At 46.5% G+C, this 21506-nt stretch overlaps 1 protein-coding gene across 1 annotated transcript in view; it reads left to right on the top strand.

Moving 5' to 3' along the window:
- The window catches only part of Delta (neurogenic locus protein delta), a 61976-nt gene that overhangs the window by 32169 nt on the left and 8301 nt on the right, over positions 1-21506 (top strand). Inside the window, exons 4-6 of the mRNA XM_067356792.1 lie at positions 3144-3210; positions 11380-11631; positions 17995-18055. Coding sequence (XP_067212893.1) covers positions 3144-3210; positions 11380-11631; positions 17995-18055 — 380 coding nt within the window. The remainder of the gene's footprint in view (positions 1-3143; positions 3211-11379; positions 11632-17994; positions 18056-21506) is intronic.

Raw genomic sequence — 21506 nt, forward strand, 5'->3', positions numbered from 1 at the left:
GCGGCTGTTTTCCGCGATGATTAATACGCGCGTATATACGCGCGCCGAGATTGCAGCTACGTCCTGTTGTACGTGAAGAAACGCGAGTCGACAATGAAAGAGAGAGAAAGGAAATGGATGGGATAGAGAGGACAGTCTGCGCGCGAGTTGGAGCGAGACACAATGTCGATGTGTATGTAAGAGACGAACAGAAAGAAAGAGAGCGAGCGAGCGAGAGAGAGAAAGAGAGAGAAATCGAAAGAGGAGCACACGCGGAGTCCCGAGGAGAGGAACGACGGGTGCGGAGTGCGTCGGGGGCCCGGGCCGTCGGTGATGAAGAAGGGAAAAGAGAGGCGAGAGAAGGTGGAGGTATGCTGCGCAGCCGTGGGAACCGACTGCCGAGCGAGCGAGCCGCGCTCTCGTCCTCTCGTTCTGTCGCGCCGGCCGCGCCTGCTGCCTCTCGCTCTATCTCATCGGCGGCCGCCGCCGCCGCCTCCTCCTCGCTCTATCGCATCGGCCGCCGTTGTAGCCTCTCTCGTTCTATCTCTCGCGCACCACCGGTCCCTCGTCGTCGAGGATTTCTCCGATTCTTCTCTCTCCTCCGTCATCCCGCGAGGAAGAGGATTGCCAGGACGCGCGTTTCCCTTCTGTCCTCTCGACGTTCTCCTTCAATCGTCTTTATCGTCCTGTGGATTTCTTCCTCCTCCTTCCGCGACCCTCGTCGCTAGTCGCCGGCAATCGTCGCTACCGATGCACAGAGGGGCTAACGCACACATCCGCGTGTATACACGCGCACACGCTCGCCGAGGTGCATTGTTCCCGCGAAGAGAACCGCGCCTTTTTTCGAACGCCCGACTGCGATTCTTCGCCGATTTCATTCCAATCCTCCGTAATAAATTAGCGGGCGATCACGGTGGCATTTGTCTTCCCGGCAATTTATCCTCTTTCTCTCTCTCTCTCGCTTTTTTTTTTTTTTTTTCGTTTCTGATTTGTTGCTTCGCCATGAGAACGATCGTCTTTTTCTCCCTGTTTCGGAAGATACACCCAGAGCGTGTCTAAAACCCCGAAGACGCGTCCTTGCCGCGAGAGAAAAAGCCGGTGTAGCCCTGTTCTCGTCTCGCTTCCGTCTACGCCTACTATGTTCCACCCTTTTATTCGTCGCTTTTTCGCCCTTCACGTGTGTGCTACGAGATCCACGGACCGGTCGGTCGGCTGCGCATCTCGCACATTCGGTATAAAAGGTGCGCCACAACCTGCCTCTCGCTTTCACCGCTCGCTTCTTTTTAGCAGAGACAAATTGCTCCAGCGTCCTTCAACCCTTTCGCGGCGAAGGGCAAACCCGCATACCTTATTTATGTGCATATACCGTTGAGCTAATTTTAGTTAGGAATCTGCATATACGCATGAAACATTCAGCAATTCGAGGTGTGCTTCGTATTGTCGTAAACTATTCATTAAGAAATTCCACCAAACTTTAATACACTTTAAATTATAATTAAACAATTTTAATTTGGCGAAAATTTAAAAGAGATAGAATTAGAGAAAAAATAGGCGAGAAAAAAATGGATTAGTTCTCATTGCTTTATTCTCTATTATTGAAAGTCGGAAGAAGTTGCACTTTTATCTAAATATTTTACTTTCAAAATATTCAGACATTGATCTATTTCTTCCGAATTTTATGCAATTGCGCGCATAACAATTAACTCGTACATACATAAATGTAAAAATATTTATATCTTTCCCGCGACTTTTTCAATTTGTCGCCTTTATTATAATATTTAATCCTATTGTCCCGTTTTGTTTCGACCCTATTCAACGAGATTGCGAAAATGGGAGGAAAATTTGCGAAACTAGAGAGCAGGGGTAATGCGCATAAATTTCCATGCACGAAATGACATTCGTGCGAGATTACCGGGAAACGGGCGAAACGGGAATACCGCAACGCCGCCGGATATAAACATTTATTATTCTCGTGCGACGACGACTAACGAGGTCGTGTATAATAATGCTGCGAGCCGGCGCTCTCTTTCTGTGTTTACCGTACACGTTCCGTGCGACGTTAATAATTAAACGACGCATTATCACTGCACACGTAGTGACCCGTGTGTGCTGTCTGTATTACACAATAACATTGTGCTCGCGCATGAGAAAACTAGTTGTGCTGTATGTGCTCTCCTCGGCGACGAGAGTGTCGGGAATTTGCGGGAATTACGAGTTGTTGTTGTTTCGGCTATCTACACCGAGCGTCCCCTCGACTTCTGATTGTGCCATACAACGAGCCGTAGATTCCCCGCATTTCTTTTTTCACCGAGGAATGTCTTTCGACCGCTTTGAAACTAATCCTTCTCCGATTTATATAACTTTCGACTTGCGACTGACTGAATTATTTTTATTAATTGGATGAAAAAATTTATACGCGTGAAATATGCGAAGCGGGATGTGCCGTCGATTACAATTCGACGCAAATTGAGATTAAGATCGGCGCACTTGCGGAATCGCAAGTTTGCGCTTGTCGCACGTTTCGCAGATTGCGACGCTCCGGTGTCGTTCGCGTAATCGGTCGTAGTTTTCACGTGGTTGCACTTCGCACGCGCGCACGTGCACGTTAATGCGACGCGTGATTTATGCCAGGAGGGTATCGCATGGTTGTTGGATGTCGATCCCCCTCGTATCCGGACGATAACTTGAAAGGGGGTGTTTTTCGCGCGTGTCTCGGTTTCCCCCCCTCTCGTTCCTCACTTCGTTGCCCCCCTTTTACCAGTGACGCGTAACCGTTTCTCTTCTTCGTTCGTAACTTCACGTGTGCTCTTTCGTTCAGCTGGGCGGACGGGCCGGCCGTGCGCGTGGCAACGTGTGGCAGGTGCGCACGTGACGCAGCATGCCGCGAAACTTTTAATTTGTTGTTAACCCTTTCACCGCGGAAATATTTCCTCCCGACGTTACCGTTATTTCGAAAGTCAACGCGCGAGTCACGTTCGAAAAATTCGCACGTCGCGCATCACTTTAATTATCGAGATTAAATCTAAGATTCAATTAAGAGAGATCAATTTCCTCTCAAATCTTTCGGCAAATTTTTTGTTGCGTTCCGAACAAAAAAAAAAAACTATCGTTTTGAGATGTGGAACACACCGAGACTCACGCTGTCTTTTTTTTTCTGTTCACAGGGTACATTCTCGCTAATAGTGGAGGCTTATCACGATGCGAACAACAACAGCACGGACAAGCCGGCTGGTAAGCATGCAACCTTTTTTTTCTCTCTTTCTCTCTCTCTCTCTCTATCTTCTTTTTTAGATCACGTATATCATTGTGTTGGGCACGAGCGCGCGCCTACGCGCGCACGCGCACGCTCGTAAAAAGTGGAATGACGAAGGATTATCGTAAAATTAGTCCTGTAGACGCGGCGTTATTCGCGTTTCCGATGCGCGTGAGAGAAGGCAGAAAGGTTTGGGGGGCATGTGTGATCCAGCTGGCTCGTGGGAGAGACACGATGTCTCGTTCAACGTGGACCAGTCAAGAAGACGCTTCCGGTCTTCTGGGCTTGACACTCACCAGAGACATCACATCCTCCAGGCGTGTTCTCTTCCTCCTCCGTCAACTACCTCTCTTGATCCTTCTTCCTTGAAAGTTCCTCGAGGCAGAAGCGGTGAAGAAGAGAATGTATCAATTTCCCCGCGGCGTTATTTCTAACAATAAATTATCCCGCGTTCGATTTATTATGCAGCATAAATATGTATTTATTCAGAGACATTTTGTATACGTTCCCACGTTTTTAAACGTCTTCCTAATTGATTATTATAATTGATCGATGAAAAAGAATTTTTTTTTCGAGTTCATCGTCATCCAATCATTATTCGCGTTTTATATCTCACGAAAAGAAATGATCGAAAATGATGGGAAAAGAAATGCACTTCACGTTTTGCAAGTATTCTGAAAAAAACTTTTACGCGTAGCGTTCTCTTTCGCCGAGTCTACTTCCGACTAAGTGTTACGCAAATAAGCGTAGGTCGACAAATCTTACGTGGACGATGATGACGGAGCCGGTTGGTGTTCCGCAAACAATCGTCGCATTTTCATTGTTCTATTCAGTCTCTATTGCCGTTGCCCGTTTCTCGTTTGTAACCACATTATTACGGCAACGCGTCTCCATTGTGTCATAGCTGTCGGTCAGGAGCCTGTAGCTATAGAGCGGGAGAGAGGAAAGTGAGAGCAAGGAGAGGAGAGAGAGAGAGAGAGAGAGAGAGAGAGACGAACACCGGGTGGCGGCGGCGGCACTAGTGTTTCCTTCCTGTGTAATCGTAGTACACCTATCTTCCATCGTGCTGTAGTAACTCGACACCGAGTATATATGGGCTCCACGACGAGAGGCTAGCCTAACCTCTACCCGTCAGTGTGTTCCTCAAATTTACAGCTTTGTTTCTCGTTCGATGAGAAAGATGGCGGTCCGAGATTCTTGTTCTATTTTTGTAATCTTCGAAAATCCCGAAACGTTTCTCATTAAGCTCGGTTTAATTGTTACTTATTCCAATTTTGGACGGAATAATTCTGCAATTAATTCTCATCGGGCGGATGTGCGATGTAAATGTACGGTTTTCTGTACGCACTCGCGCACAGGTAGCACACGCATCCGCTTCACTCGGTTCACTCTCGAGACCGGCTTTTAAAAACGGGGTAAGAAGAGCGAGACCGTTTAATTTCTTCCTCGAGAAGTCCCGCGGGGCTCTTGTGGCCGTTTGCGCGCGCGCTGAGCCTCTCCCCCCCCTCTTCTCCCCGCTTGGTAATTAGAATCGGGAGAGAGAGAGAGAGAGAGCGGAAGCTGCATATACGCGCGGCCGCGCGCCTTCATGCGTGTCACATGCACGCACACACGCGTGTCTCCTCGTCGTCGTCGCTCCTCGTATCACCTATATCGCCGCCGGCGGCGCAGCTTCGGCCAATTAACCGAATTTAACTGTTTCGGCGCCACGGACTTTATTCGATCCTCGCACGTTGCCCCGTTATTTACTCCGCGCCCGTCTTTCGCGTGCTTTCCCCGACGGAGATGAGGAAGCGGCTCGGAGCGCGGAGCGAATTTGCGTACGCAAATTCACGAGACCGCGTCGGGAGAAGTGCGGAATCGCCCGGGAAACCCTTGCCCCCCCCCCCCCCGACGAACGCATCCCTTTGCACGTCGCTAATGAAACTCCCGCGACGAAGCCCGAGATAAGCCAAACCGACGCGCGGATGTTAACGCTCGCGTTACAACCGACGAGCGCTCCTCTCTGGTCTCTGGATTTTATCGTCGACGTATTGCTTATCTTATAAACGCACGCTCTGCTGTTTTCGGCGTCTGCGATTCTTTTACTAGCGCGCGGATGTTGCATGAAATCATCGACGATATATTAAAATGCGTCCCACGCTCGGTGTCGTCGGTGCATTTTATCACTCGGTGATTGGCTTCCTCCTTTCTTCCGTTAATATATTTTTTTTTTTTTTTTTCCTTACTAATATGTCTGAAGATGAATGAAGACCGCAAAGGTTAATATACGCTAATATCCGACAACGGGCTGCTCGCCGAACATCGTGTCCCGGATATGCAGCTATCCCCGGGCCTTTATCGCGGATACACCAGCGCTCACATTGTGCTCCGTCTACCGTGCTGCTCCGGGCACAATATAATACCCACAACGCACCGGCGAAACGAGCCCTTTATTGCCGCGTTGCTCGGATGCTGCTTCCTTTCTCAGGCGAACACCACCTCCTCTTGCCTGCCGCCGCCCCCGCCTGCGGCGTTCTCGCCCCCTTCCCTTTCGGGCGTCTCTCTTCCTCCTTTTAGCCGCCCACCGTATACACACAAACACACACAGACACACACACGCGCGCGCGCGCACATACACATAATATATATAACCTGCGTTGCATTGCGTTACGTTGCGTTACATTGCGTATACGTGCCACGCTGGTGCACGCGCGTCGCGCCGTTGCACCTGCGCTCGCAGTTGCATTCCCTCGCTGCGCGTCGCGTGTCGCGAAAATTTCGTGGGAATCAACTCGTCGCCGTTAATTACACGCCGCACCGTTGTTGGTCGCGACGTTCCTCAAGGACGATCGTAGTCGCGGGAGAGACGGATAAGATCTCACTCTTAATTACGTTAAAGAGTTAATTCCTCGTATTCTCAATCTCGATATTCATCGCTCGTTATCGCCGCGAGCTAATTTTAAACAATGCCCCTCGCGCACGGGAATATAAATTAAAAATAAGAGACTTTAAATAAGTATCGGAAGATTTTAAAAGTCCTCCTTTTTTTCTATTCCGGACTAATTTTATTCCCGCCGATGCGACGTTATTTATAAATCTCGGCAAGGTGGTGTCGCGCGCCCGAACGATTACACGTGTCGATGGAAGCGCTCGCTCCCGAGAGCGATCGATCCGTCGAGCGCGCGCGAAGCGGCATTATTATACACGCGCGAACCAGTTTCCTTTTGTCGCGCTAACGACGATGTTCGCCGGCATCCGCCTTGCTCGCTGCGCACTCGGTTGTTGCTCGTTTTGGTAAGGCCGATCGAATTACTACTCTTCCTTTCCTTCATTCATCCGCCGTTAGCGCCGACGAGGTGGGGAAAGGAGGAAGAGGGAGCCTCCTCGCCGTTGGCTCGTTCGTTTGTTCGCGGTGAACCGAGCCGACGTTCTATTATGAGGCGTACGCGTTATGGGATAACGCGCATGGTAAAATATTAAATGGAGATCGCGTTATCCAGCCAAGGTACTGTTAAACGCCTCCTTGAAGCGCGCATTCATGGATGCGTTCACTCGAGAGAGCGCTACGTTTCTATAATTCGTAATAACGCGGCCGGCCGGTTCGTTAATTACGGATTAGCATTTGGAACCATCGATATGTGTGTATGTATAGGGATACTTAAATGATAACGGTAATGTTTTCGCAAAATTCTAAGTATGTTTAAGGAAGAAAATACGCGATACAAGATGTTAATTGACCAACTATTGAAAAATATTTTCCACGAAGAAAATTTCAGCGCTATCTGTCGCAATTTTGTAATTTTTTTTTTATTGGTCAAATCTTATTAACTCTTGATTTAATCAGTTTACGCATTCGAGATTAACTGAGAAATTACCATTTTATTTTATTTTTTCGTAATACTGATTCGTTATGTCATCGCGGAAAGGACTGGATCGAAAGATATCCATAAATTAACACGATAGAATGTAAATTGAAAAATACGAAATTTTATTTAAAGAGAATAGAAATATAGAAAAAAAGAAAGTATGAAAGGATATATAATTGTGTGGTCACTTGGTGACTGTCTCGCCATGAATGCGACGCATATCGATCAACATTCATTGCTAGTGACTTGTCTTAACGCATCTCGTCTCAATTTCGATCTTGATCCGTCTCGCTTCTCCGAAATCGAAAGTCTGCGCGAGACGCTGCTGCGTGCGTGACGAAATAATATTGTTCAAGTAGAATAAAAGTCTCCCGCTGGTGCAAATTTCTAACACTTGATTCGCCGATATAACTGTCAACCAGCACTGAGCGATTCGAAAATATTTTTGTGTCGATTCTCGGTCCGCCGTGAGACTCTTTCTAAATTTGTCGGAGAACCGGTAATTGAGACAAAGTACGTACGCATTTCTCGCCTCTAACAGCCATCTTATTTGTTTCCGTTGCACCGACTGAATACTAGTCTGGGCGCACTGACTCCCCGACTTGAGTGTCTATTCATTCCCAATTGATACGACGCGCGTTAGCCTCTCTACGATGCGTGCACATACACACGTACACGCACATACGAGCGAAAGGAACTCCACCAGTGGTCGTGACTCCATACGTGGCTTACGTCACAGTTGATTGTCAACCGCTTTTCCCCGGCCGGTCTCTCTCTCTCTCTCTCTTTCTTTTTCTCTCTGTCTCTCTCCTTCTCTCATGAACGGAACACCGTTGCGCGCCGCGACTCGCTCGCTGCACATCGCCCGATGCACTCGGGAGAGCGCACCTGCCTCCTTTCGCATGATAATAACGACGGCGATAATTGGCCGCCTTCCCTGTGCGCTCCACGTGTCAACCGGCGAAAGAAAAAAACCGCGGGGATAAGAGCGCGTTTTACATCGCGATTGGAGAAAAGTCAATGGAAAGCAGTGATCTTCTAACCCACTTTTTTAATTTTTTGAAGAAAAAAAAAATTAAAGTCGAAGAAGTCAAATTTGGATCAAGTTTATCTTCAATTTTGATCACAAGAAATCTGCAACTCTTTCTTTATAAAATAAGTCACTATATTTGATAATGATGAAAAAAAGTTATATATGAAGCAGCGATATGTGTTAAAGAATATTATTTTTTATGTTTATTATATTTATAGTTTTTTTTTTTTTATTAAGAGTAATTAAGAACAATTGGCATCACACATTAGATCGGGATCGTCGAAACCTGCGCGGTTCTTCTTGTATACCGAGAGGCAGCCATGCTATAAATTTCAGCGGCGGCAAGCGGGTAGCGTTTTCGGTGGTTAATTCGTCGTGTTCGGATCCATTTCGCTAAATAATTGACGCGCCGTTTTTTTCGCGAGAAACAACGCGGTGGAAGCGGCCGAGTGGAAGCAACGCCGCTGGCTATCCGCCAGCTTTCTCTGCCTCTTTCTCTCTCTCTCTCTCTTCCTCTTTCTTTCTCCCAGGGCTATCCTTCTTCGGCAGCCGTTCGTTTCTGAATGAACAATAGAAAATGTCTGCTACGCGCCGGCGCTGCGCGCGTCGTTAATGAATACCTTGAATCGGTCTGGCCTCGAGCACGCCGGGTGTTTACCGGGTGTATACCGCGCGCGGACCGTGGTCAAGTAGAAATGAGCGGCGGCGATCCTCTCGTGGTAGCAACGTCCGGGGGAAACAGCGACAGGAAGTTGTAACTTGGCCGATACACGCCGGTAGCGCATAACGTAAAACCACCTCCCGGCGAATGTAAATGCGGATTAATTTTTCGCGCCTGTTCGCGCAACACTGTTGCGCGTTGAAACGTCCATTTCTATTAAATCCCGAATACACGTATAATTTCCAAAAGATCTGCACTTGACTTTCGTGCAGGAAGATTCCGCTGCAAAAATGTCTTCTACATTAATCTGTTTTTATTTTCCAAACTTATTATTAGATTAAATATTTCAATTTTGTTGAATGACTCTAAATTAAAATGTAATGCGCCGGTGTGTATTTTAATTATTTTTTATTGCAGATTATAGTGCAGAGTGCAGAAAGATAGATAAAATAAATATTCGTTTACATATATTTTACATTATTTGTAACATCGCGTTGTTATTGATTAGTTATAGCATAGTGACTCACTGTAAAAGCTTGCGCGGCTTTGTAATTAGTGATGGAATTTCAAGATTCTTGGAAATTTCTAAGCAAGACGAGAAAATCAAAAGTCTCAAAACATCTTGCAAGACTGTTATGATTGAAAAAATCTCGAAAGTCTTGAATATTTTGAATAATATAATATATAACATACACACAACACACGTGCATTATAATAGACATTCAAGACTTTCAATCGTAACAATCTCGCAAGATGTTTTAAGACTTCTCGATTCTCAGCCTTTGACTCGAGATGTCTCGAGACGATTTGAATCCCATCACTATTTGTAATTCATTCCCGAAAGCATTCCACCGCGTGTATCTGCGCGAAGATCGAGATTGAATATATAGCCGCGCTTGTAGCGTGCGAAGATCGGCGTTTTCGGAACTCGTAACAGCATCACCTGGGAAGATAGCCCGGCAAACTGCCTCCTTGCCTTCCTGCATATATACGCGTCTCGCTCTCCTTCTCTTCCCTCTCCTTCTCGACTCCCGTTTCGCCGACAGCGAAATGCTACTTCCCTTCTGGGAAGAGAGGCTGGTCTGGCTCTCTCCCTTCTTAAGTATCTTCGGGCACGCCATCGGCGAAAACCTTCGTCCTTTTGTTCTTCCCTTCAGTTTTTCTTTTCTTCGCTCGTTGGTTCTTCCTCCTCCTCGATGCATACAGTGGCGTGTGATCGAAGGGGGCTCTTGTTGATAAATCATCTTATCAAGTGACAGCAATATCATTATTAAACCTCTTTTAGCTTGGAAAATTTTCTCGGTTCGTAATGCGAGAATTATAAATCACGGTGTTTTATTATTTGTGTGTGCGTGTGGTGCACAGTCATTCGATATTAAAACTTGCTGTCGCACGGTTAAAGTATCAATAAGAATTATTTTTAACATTGGAGTTATTTTGATGAAATATTTTTTAATATCGATTATTAGTAAAACAGCAAAGATACAGGTTGTATTATTAATAACAGAAGGACGTTAAAATATAGCTCCGACGTTAAAGATAATTCCGATTAGTACTTTAATCGCGTCGCGAGTAGATAACAGTTCTAAGAATGATCGATCGTAATTTCCGGGCGCGTGAACGGATGCGGCAGTATTCGTGGGAAATTTCCGAGGCGCGAGCTGTCACTGCGCCAGTTATCGTCGGCCTTTCGCTTCTCATTGATAATTTTTGAATATCGATATTCTCGTCAGGCGGGAGGCCGCGCGCACCGTAGAGCGCTCGAGCGTGCGTGTATCGCTCGATCACGCGGCTTCACGGCTACGCTACTGACCTTACTACACGCGATAGACCGCACCGCACCGCGGCGGCGGCGGCGGCGACGGGGTACGCTACCGGTTCGGACTGTGCGACCGGCTCACACGCGCGTGCACCGAAAACCGGTGCCGTGAGATGCAGGTTTTTCGGTAGGGCACCTGATCGTAGTCCTCACGAGTCCTAATCTGCCGGGGCTATTACGATAATGCGGCCGAGGCGGGTTCGTAGGGAAGGCTGTAGGCCTCCGCTCGTTCGTTTACACGAAAGCCGTGTAAAGACACCGGGCGAAAGGACGAAACGGTGGCGAACGCAAATTGAAGGAGCGACGAGGAAAGGAAGAGTGAGGAAGGAAGGAAGGAAGGAAGGACGCCTCTTTCCCAGAGGCGCAACGCGGTATAACGCTTATACTCTCTTTCTGCCGGATGCGTGCCGCCGACAGAGTAGCAATAGCGGACGAACGTCCGGTCTGCTCGCTCTCTCTCTCTCTCTCTCTCTCTCTCTTTCTTTTTCTCTCTCTCCTTTCTCTCCCCGGAGGCCGATGCACTTCGATCGCATCATTGGGTGCAGCGGTGTGCACCTCATCGCTTTCTGCCCCGGTGCTCTGGATGCGTCGGCTATTATTACATTTACATCGCGCGCCTCGTTGTGTTATTCGGTTGAAAAGAGGTCGTTAATTTGGCAACTCATATTTTTCAGCCTTTAAACTCACGAGGTGTCTCGAGAGACCGGCTTCAGTCTCATCGCTAAACATAAGATTATCCCAACCCGATGTCAAATCGCTCAAAGGAGATGTCCTCTGATCTTACAGAAAAAATACTGATCATGCGGCTGACCACCCAGAAATGGTTGGACGTCGGGCCGAAGTGGACCGTGGACGCGTACAGAAGCGCCCATTCGCAGATGGAGTACGAGTACCGCGTGATGTGCGCGGCGCATTACTACGGTAAGGGCTGCGAGAACGTGTGCCGACCGCGGGATGACAACTTCGGTCACTTCAGCTGCAGTCCGACTGGCGAGCGCGTCTGCTTATCCGGGTGGAAGGGCTACTACTGCGACGCCGGTAAGTTCACTATCTTCTCCATGCTTTAATATTCGTGTGCGGCGCCGACAGTCATTTTAGTGCTGGCAGCGCGCTGTGCATTACTCGCGTTTTCCATCGCGACTGCACCATCGAAACTTGCGTGCGCTCTCGTCGCGAAGTAAAAAAAAAAAAGTCGTGATTGTAATTCATTAATATTATGATAATATCAAGACTAGTGTAACTTATTTATAATGATGATAATAATTTGGGTTAAAATTGCTCACACGAATCGTCGCGGATACAGCAAGCTTCGGCGATAAATGATTGTGCAATAAAATCTCTCGGCTCGATTTTCGCGCGGTTATTAACAAGCGACATTGCCGTCCGCGATTTCTATCGGCGCTGAATATGCAACGGCTACTACCTTGTCGGTGAACGACGATGTACTCGCCGTACGAACGTTCCTGTCCTATTCTCGCTCTTTCGAAGCCCAGCGTCTTACTGCGCGCACAGGAGAGAAGGCCCCATGCTCATGCGCGCGCGGTGCAGCCGCGACTCGAGAAGCGTGCAGCAGCTTCCCACGCTTGCCGCGCGTGTGTGCGAGGTATCTTGCCTCTCTTTCTCTCTCTCTCTCGCTCGCTCGCGTTCTGATCTCCTCGCCGACTGCAGCATCCCTCTCCTTTTCATTCTCGCGTACCTGCGAGCCGACCGAGAACTAATCCGTGTGCACATGTAACAATTCAAGACTGTGAGCGAAGGTAGAGAGACGAGGGGGCGAATTCTGCCTTCATACACGGCTCTCTCTTTCTCTTTATCTGTATTCTTCTTTCCTCCTTCTCGCTCGACCTAAGAGCTTTGTACGAGCTCGGTCGAACGGGATGTGATCATGCCTGTTGCTGAAGTTATAGTCGCCGATAACTTGAAGCTTCTGGCCTCTGTTACGTATAGGTACGCATTCGCACCTGGTGAGACACCCGTGGTACCTGCGAACAAAAAAAAAGAGGTTTTTATTCACACGGCTCTCTTTGAATGTGCTCTTACAAGCCGCAAACCTAAGTCAAACTCGAGTCAATTTTTCTTTATTCTTGAGAGAAAAAAATAATGGTCGGTTTTCAGCTTTTGTATTAAACTTTTGATTGTGTAAAAAGTCGTGAATAGTTTCCATTTTTTTCCGAATTTTTTCTAACATGATTTATTTCGGCTTTCCCCTTTTTAATTCTGGAACTTTAATTTTTTTATTTTACATACATTCCAAGATTGTTCGTAATTCTACAATAAATCAGATTATTGTTATAAGTAATATATTTTGTCGAATTTGTCAGATGTCTTTTAGTTAATTAATAATTAATTAATTAATTTGATTGCCACTGATTTGATTTGATACGAAACGATTAATCGGTCTCTGGCCTTCGAAGTTTTAGCTTTTCCAAGTGTTTTCTTCGCTCACGCTAGCTGAATCCCGAATTGCAGTTTCTCGATTTTCACCGAAGTAAACGATCGATCGTAGGCGAAGTCTTTCCGTGCGTGGGGCCTGTCGATCCTCCGGTCGTTGCACTCTTCGACACCGAGTCGCGGCCGCCGTGATCGACAAAGTTCGCGCATTGATTACTAATTGACTATTTACTCTTTATTTCGTGGACATTCCTTACTATCATTCGGCGAATTGCTCGAGCGGTTCTTCTAGAATTTGTATTGCCTTTCTCTTATATAGGGTGCTTCAAAAAAAAATGTTAACACTTACATGGAGAATTTGTACATGTATATATTTTGCAGTTGATCGAAATGGCAACGAGATTGTCTTCGGGACAAAGAAGAAAGGTCGCTGTGGAGGCAAGTGGGAGACTCTTTGAACACAAAATACACATGATATATTGTGTTTCTCTAAAAAGAGTTGCTTCCATATAAGTGTTAACATTTTTTTGCAGCACCTTGTATTTAAAAAAATACGAGGAAAGTAAAAAGTAAAGAGACTTTGTTGATTGAAAAGTTGATTGAAAAATTCTTTTAAATGACCTACATTTTAGTCTTACATTTTAATTTTTATTTTTTGATTTATTCTCGTAGAATTTTGAATAAGAATTTATATTGTAGGAAATATGTGGTCATTATTAACGTTTTCCTTTTAATTTATGTCGAAAAAATGTCGAATTAATTTTTGTGGAAAAGATGAGACTTAAAAATGATTTTGAAATTGATTTCCCAGAATAATCCGACGCAATGAACCTTTCGATTGTCCGCTACCGCAATCTTTCATACGATTAATGAGAAACGGCGAAATCACTGTCGCGCTCTCGCACGGCAGGCAGTCGGCCGCAAAACGTCAGGAAATACGACTGTTTAAATCATGAGCGGCGCAGACTCTCCTTCGGAACAAGTCTTGCGAGAATACAAAAGGACTTTCACTTCGTCGGAATCTGCTAAAACAGATATACCGGCGCATATCTCGCTCTCCACTTCCGCGTTACGTCTTCTTGAATCTCAACGCGTCGATATAACCGGGAAAATTTCTTAACACTCGCAATAGAAATTGCGTAGCATTTTTTTTTTTTTTACATATTTACATTAATTTTTCGATTGACAATCAATTGACTTCCTTCTTTAAACGTATAGAAATCGGACTACATTGCGACGATATTCTATTTTGCACGTGGGTCCGCAAGCGAGCTTGCTCTCTTTGGAAGATTGATATACGAATATTTTACTCTTTGAGAAACCTGTCGTCTCGTCTCATTTTTCTCTATCTTTTCATCGAAAATTCAATACTTTATTCACAACCCTCTGAATACTTTATTCGATACTTTATTCTGGAAGACACACTTTCCGGAAAATATTCATTTATCAAGCACCCTCGCCGAGTTGCTGCACCCCGCGTTGCAGTCATCGCGATATATGGCAAAGAGCTAATTCTCTCTCTAGTTAACCCCGCGATGAGAGAAGGGTGACTCGGTCGGTGGTTGAAGAATAGGCGAGTTGCGCCGCAGGCAGCCTATTCGGGGGTGCTGTGATGTTATATAGGGGTTGCTAGCGGACGCGCGGAGAGAGCAGCTGCAACGCGCGAGCGAGAGGCTCAAACCGACAGCTGCATCGAAAAGGTCGGTGCTTTAACCAACAGCTGCGCTTCGCGTTCATAGTTCACTACCATTCCGGTTTTTCCGCTTCCTCTTTTTCATCGTCTCAGTTTCTGTTCGCTAACATCTAGAATGCGTGCAATAATTTCCTATTTGTCTTGATCGCGCCCTTCTTTTCTTTTTCGCTTGCAAATTTCTACCTGCCTGTGGATTTTCCGTTTTATTTCGTTTGAGGTATTTCGTTGAACACCATTGATCCGTTTAATTTTCGATAGAAAGACCATTTGAAGGGGAACCTCTATACTATTCGGAAGGAATTCCTATTTTGTCGCGTATAGAAAAGAAAAATGAGTTCTTTTAAAAAAGTTGGAATGGTCCTGGAAAGGTATTATATGGTATATTATCGCAGGATGCACTCTATTATCCTTAAAGATGACTTGGCCGGAACATCTGAAGGATTTCAAAGTTTTAGAAATACGTCTATACGTTTTCCGAAAATCGCTGAATGTGTCAAAAACGCTGCGTGCAAGGCGCGACAATTGCCTGGTTCGGTTTATAATAAACTTTGCATATAATTTTTTGCTCGATACTCGCGTTTGTTCTTCTCCGTCATCCAGATATTTTACATTCGACATGTGACTTCAATTAATCCACGTCGCGAGGTGTGTGCGCGTCAGAATGCAGCAGGTAGAGAACTGCTCCCGTCGAAAGAGAGCGAGACAGTCCGAGGGGAGAAGAGTGGCAGCGGTGCCCTGGTTTTATCGCCGGGGGCCGCCGATGCTCGTGACCGTTTCGGCGAAGGGAAATCGGTTGACCGGGGATAGAAAATCAATAAATACGTTGCGGAACCGAGGGAATTCGGGGTGCAGTACCGACTGCGTGTGTGCGTCTCTCTCGCTTTCGCTCTGTCTGCTCGGAACCAGGCGTTTAAAGGGAATTGGGTGCGCTTCGCAGAAGTCGGTAGGTTTAGTAAGAATATCACTTGCAATCACGCATATTTACAATCGTTTGTTATTTCATTTGCAATTGTTTCTTAAAATTTTGTCATTTGAATACCTCTAATTTTTTTTGAATAAGGTAACATAATTATAAAGCTCAGGCGGACAGAATAGTCGAATTGTCTCTGCAATTTTCAGAATATTTTCTATAATTGTAATTAATAAATGGAATTCGATGAATAATTAACGCATAATAAAATATATCCGGTGGACAGTAATTAGGTCAAGTTGATTATACGAAAATGAAAATAATCTGGTTAACATAATGATTAATTAATAATTTTAATTGCGAAATTTGTAATTATTAGAATAGAAGCGCGTAATTACAATATTATTACTTTGCCTCGTCGATTATCGGCCTGTGACCCAGTAATTCGTTTCAGTCGTTTGCAGCAGTTTGATAATGACTCGTAAAATATAATTTGCAAATCAATGTGTCATTTTACAAATCTAGCGCTGTTAAGCTGCTCGTACCGATACTCGGAACGATATCGAATTTCCGAAACGCGATTATTAGAACATCGAGCGTCGGGGTGGATCTTCGACGTCTTCCTTTCGGCTTCTCGGAACCGCTTTGGTCGACTTCGAGAGGGCCGGTGTTTTACATGGTGGGGATACCGTCCGAGGCGGATTTATAGCCCACCTCGCAGGGATTTATCTCGAAAAATCGCGCGGTCGCGAATCGACCATAAATAATCCTCGAAGGGCAAGATTTGTCGCGGCTTACGAGATTTGTTCAGTCGGCCTCTCATCTCCCCGCTTCTCCTCCTCTACGCCGGCGAAGAAGAGGGCCTTTCTTCCCTTTTCTTCCTCTCCGGCAACGGTACGAAGAAAAGGTGATATATCCATGGTGGCGAGGAGGGGGGGAGGTGGAGGCAGGGTCGTGTGGAATCTCTGCGATTCGGTTGTTCGTCGACTATACACCGGCGGGGCGGGAGGGGGACAGGAGGGACCGAACGGTGAGACTCGAGGCGGCGAGGCCGAGGGGGGCTCCGTGTATCTCTCGCTCTCCGCTCTATAAATACCATACTCCTTAGCGCGCGGCGATGCTGCGCCGTGCCGTGCCGTGCGATGGCCAATGCTGCCATGCCGTACCGCGCTGTGCCGAAGTCCGTCCGTCCGTCCGTCCGTCCGTCCGGTCGAGCAAGAGAGCCGGGCCGTTGCGCTCGGTGCCAAGGTCACGCGGCCCTCGCGCTGCTGTGTGCTGGCCGTTGCCGGCCATCGGAAACGTTGAACCGCCGCCCGCAACCCCTTCATTCAGCAGTAAGCGCATCGGGAATTCCTTTCGGCCTTCGTTGCGCCGCCGGCGTCGCCGGCGAGGAGGTCTCGTTACCTCTGCGAGCGCCTTGTCAAAACTGATGAAGTTTAATTAACTCTGTGACTGGTAACGACGCTGTTCCGATGAATTTTTTTTTTTTTTTCTCTCTCCTCACCGAAAGGCACATTTGTGACTTGTTCATGGAAATGATTCGTTCGGACTTCGGCCGTTGAAAAATTCAGCGGCGCTCGGAGGAATTCGCGTGCGAAAATAAATGGAACGTGCGAAATCGTGGCCGGCAATCGCGCTTTCGTCTTCTCCCTGGAAAAGGTAGGCGGCGAGGTGACGAGGAATGAATTCAAACGGGCACCGCCGATTCCTCGCATGCTTGCACGCGGCGCGTGTTGCCAGCGATAGATCGCGGGAGTAATGAAATTGTGTCACGTGTGTCGCTCGCAATGTGTCCAATCCGCAAATATTCCGCGAAGAGAGAGAGAGAGAGAGAGCGAGCGAGAGGGTTGGCCGGTAGCCACCGAGTTTGTTGGACGGGGAGGATCGGTCGACCGGTTACCAGGCGGCGATTCGTGGTCGCGTCTCGCACGTGATGCGTATCACTCTCTCGTGACTTTTAAGTGACCCGCATCCGGGGTTCGGAAGGTCGTCACACGCCCTCCGAATTGAATTCGCTCGCGGCTAACTCGTTCGACAGAGAAAAATGAGCTTTTCGCCTTTCGTAAAATATCCACCGTCTGTTAACCCTCCTTTTTTTCCGAATACTTTCAACATTTATCATTATTGTTGTTGCGGATAAAATAAACGAGCGAAAGCGCTTAGAGCGCGCTCGAAACTTTGCCAATTTTCAAACTGTGTAAAAGTAAAACGTACAAGTGAAAGATGAACAAGAAATAAATAAACGTCCGAAATATAAAAAGAGACGGACTACTGTACGCGTGTATGCATGCATCGGCTGTATCGCAAACCGTGCGCGCACCGCTCGCTCGTGCAGTCGTGAGGGACGCGATCGACCTCTCGCCGAGAGTTTGCCTTAACCTTTTGGATTTTTTCTTACTCATTTCAGCCCGCTGCCTGCCCGGATGCGACGAACATCACGGACACTGCAGTCGACCCAACGAATGCATGTGAGTACATATATTTATATATACATATATATATACACATACGCGCTTTACCTAATACTTGCACGCACGTGTCTATATGTGTGTGTGTGTGTGTACGTCTACGTTGTGCTGACCCATACAATCGCCAACTAAATTCCTGGGCCCCGACACGGTGCATCCACTCTTTCTATATGCGCCGCCGCCGCGGTGTGTGCATGTACGCGCGATAATAATTACGCGCATACCTATCGCAAATTATCGTTCGGCGCGTACGTTTCGAAAAAGTGTACTTCAGCCTAGCAGTCGGTAGATTCGTCACGATTCACGTCGCCTTTGCAAGTGACTCGGGATTTCGACTCGCTGAAATTTCGACCGATTTGCCAATGGTTCGTGTCGATTTACATTTGTTTTTAGAGCGTCATCGATTTTCGCGATGCATCTTCAATAAAAATCAAAGGATTAGGAAGCGCGAGGCTTCGATAAGCGGATAAGCTCTATAATTCCGTTTTGCATAATAAATTTTGAATTAAGAATTTTAATTAATTTCACGACACGGGATATAAAATAAATTATCGCTAATTTAAAGACGATGTACGCGCCGCGTATCGTCGTCTTTAAGGGTTCTGTAACGATGCGTGCATTCGCATTATAAATGCACACTCATTGTATATTATCGTATGCATATTTTCGTAACGCTTTTACGAGTGTGCGCATACTCTCGCACGCGAGAAAGGAAGGACAAAGTGGAATTCGAAGCTCCCCGGCTCCTTTCCGTCGTAACGAGGCGGTTCCTCAAGTGCCAATCGTTCCTTGCCCTTTCCTCCTCCTTCAATCGTATTTCCTCCTTCACTTTTTTCCGTCTTCCGCTACGTTTCCCTCTCTGTCTTCTTGCGCGCTGTCGACGTGCCGTTGAACTTTCCGATTTAATCTACCGTTTGGCAAAATTCCGGGATTCTCGGACAAAGTGACGTCGGGGAGCTTCTGCCGAGAATTGTTTGCGTAACTTCATTCCAATTCTCTTCCTTCTTTCAATAAATGTACGTGTGTCTCGTAAATTATACCAAAGTATTTCGAAGGATTAAAATTTATCGCACATCTTATTTACGATCGAATTTTTCTTGCAAAATATTTTAAGCGCCTATTTTTCTGCAATCATTTAACATTTAATGGTTGATATTAATATTGGGATGACTTTATTGCGAGGATACAAATGTGCATTTTTGTAATGCGCAATGCATCGCGGTTGAATAATACGATGACGCTTATTCTCATGAATGACACGCGTTTCGAAACATCGACGTCGGCATGTCGGTTGAATCTCGGCCTGGTCGGCGTTAACCTGGGGTTTGGAGTTAACTCGATCATCTAATTACTCTACGACCGGGGTTAATTGTCCCGTTAGCCGCAGCCATTGAGTTCGTCGGTTGTGCCTTACATACTGTCGCTTCGTCCTCGTGCGACTTTTCGAGTAATCCTATCTATCGCTTTTCGTCAATTTTTGTAAATTTTCAAGCACAAAAATTTGTTTGCATATTATCTCAATTCTTCCATATTATTCATTTTTTCGACCTTTTCATTACTTTAGAGTTGGTTTCTTCATAGCGATAATTTAATTAATCACTCTGATTTTTTTTTTTTTTTTTTTATAAATTTCTGATATTTGCAGTATTAACGTTCGCAAATAATTTCCTATATTTCTCTTATAATTTTCTTCATGGTGTTCGTTTCTCGAGTTGTTTTGAATGATACCTACTTGTTAAAATTACCGTCGCGATGTTCAAAGTTGCACGATTGTGAAAGGAGGAACAGCGCAATTTTCCCGCAGTGCGAAATATGCCTCGTCAGTTCTCCAATGTGAATATCGAGAGTTTCTTGTGCAGCGGCAGCGAACGCACTACGTAGACTATGCGTGTCGGCATCGCTGCCGGGAACGTGTAATATCAATGACTCAATCCGAGAACACCATGACTTCAAGTGGCAACAATTCATGAATCAACATTAAATTCTTCAATTTAAAAAAAAAAAAAAAACTTCAGTAAAAATATTGCACATTACACAAATTGCACCTAAAATTATATATGCAGTTACTGCATGAGAATATCTCGTCGGTGCGAGCCACGTATGTGTCAATTTTTTTTCAAATATCATTTCGTGATTCATTCATCAATGCGATCGTTAAGACGGCGTGACACGTAACGTACGCCAATTACGCGCGCACATGTGTTACCTTCGTTATCGATGAATTTTATGTAGCCCACGAAGCCTCAAAGTCTGAGAATAAAATTTTTATCGCACGGGTGTGTAACGGGGTTCGATCAGCGCTAACCTTGATCGTACTCCACGTGCACGCGACAATGGCTAACGCACGATGACGATGACGCTGACGATGACGCTGACATTACACGCGCGCCTCGATCGTAGATAATTACGTAGATTGCGGGGATAGAATTACGATACGCTCGTTTTCAGTCGCATGGCGTATATTCGCGTATTCTCGGAAAAGAATGATAACGATCGTGCTTCGAAGCGACAGGTCGGACGGGCGGCGGGGAAGGAAGGGGAACTCGTGGGATATCGGGGTCCGCGCTCGTGATATGCGGAGGAATCACGATCGTCGGGCACCCCATTGAAATTTCGGGACCCGCGCGCGGCCGTGCGTGCGTGTGGTGCCTGAATACCGATGACGATGCATCGCGCATCAACGCGTGATCTCTCCGGCGCGAGAGAGAATCGAGCGATATCGTGAGCGTCTCTAAAGGAATCCTGGAAGCGAAAAATAGAACCGCGACGCATCCCCCGTGTTTCTTTATTCGATTTTAAAATTAAAATTTAATTCGCAGTGGAATTAAAATTGAACCTGGTTGCAAGAGTAGCGGTATTTCTGATCTTTTATAACATTGTATTTTTAGATCCCGCGCGTACAGGAATTTTCGGTCACAGAAATCGTGTGTGCTTGTCGCGGAAATTTCAAAATCGCATCCCGATCTGCCGCGATTCTTTCAATCGTATCTCGTGATGTCGTTTCGGCGTTTCGTTTAAATGGCCTCACCAGGAAAGGTCAAAGAACGCACTCGCGGCTCGAGCGCAGCCTCGCGGTATCCCCGGCGAGAGTCGCGAGGCGAGGAGAGATCTTTCAGCGAGACATTTAACCGAGCTCTCCGCGTGCATATCGCGCGCAGAATTTCCATAACGGCCGAGCCGGAGAGTCAGTCCCTCCTCCGCCTCTTTCTTCTCGCCGGTGCATGACCTATCCCCCGGCGGGTAATTATGGCACAGTCGCGATTCTGTTCCGCGGCCTAGCCACAAAGTAGAATGCGCGCGATCATGTGGATTCCGCTCGCCACCGCTCTTTGAAGATACCTGGAGAGCGCTTTGCCAGTCGAGGATCGTAGGAGGATAACGCGCACAATGTCGATATATTGTGCAACTTGAAGTCCATAATCCGAGGATGCAACAATGGATTCGAAAAACC

Source organism: Linepithema humile, chromosome 6, assembly GCF_040581485.1.
Source record: "Linepithema humile isolate Giens D197 chromosome 6, Lhum_UNIL_v1.0, whole genome shotgun sequence".
Lineage (NCBI taxonomy): Eukaryota > Metazoa > Arthropoda > Insecta > Hymenoptera > Formicidae > Linepithema > Linepithema humile.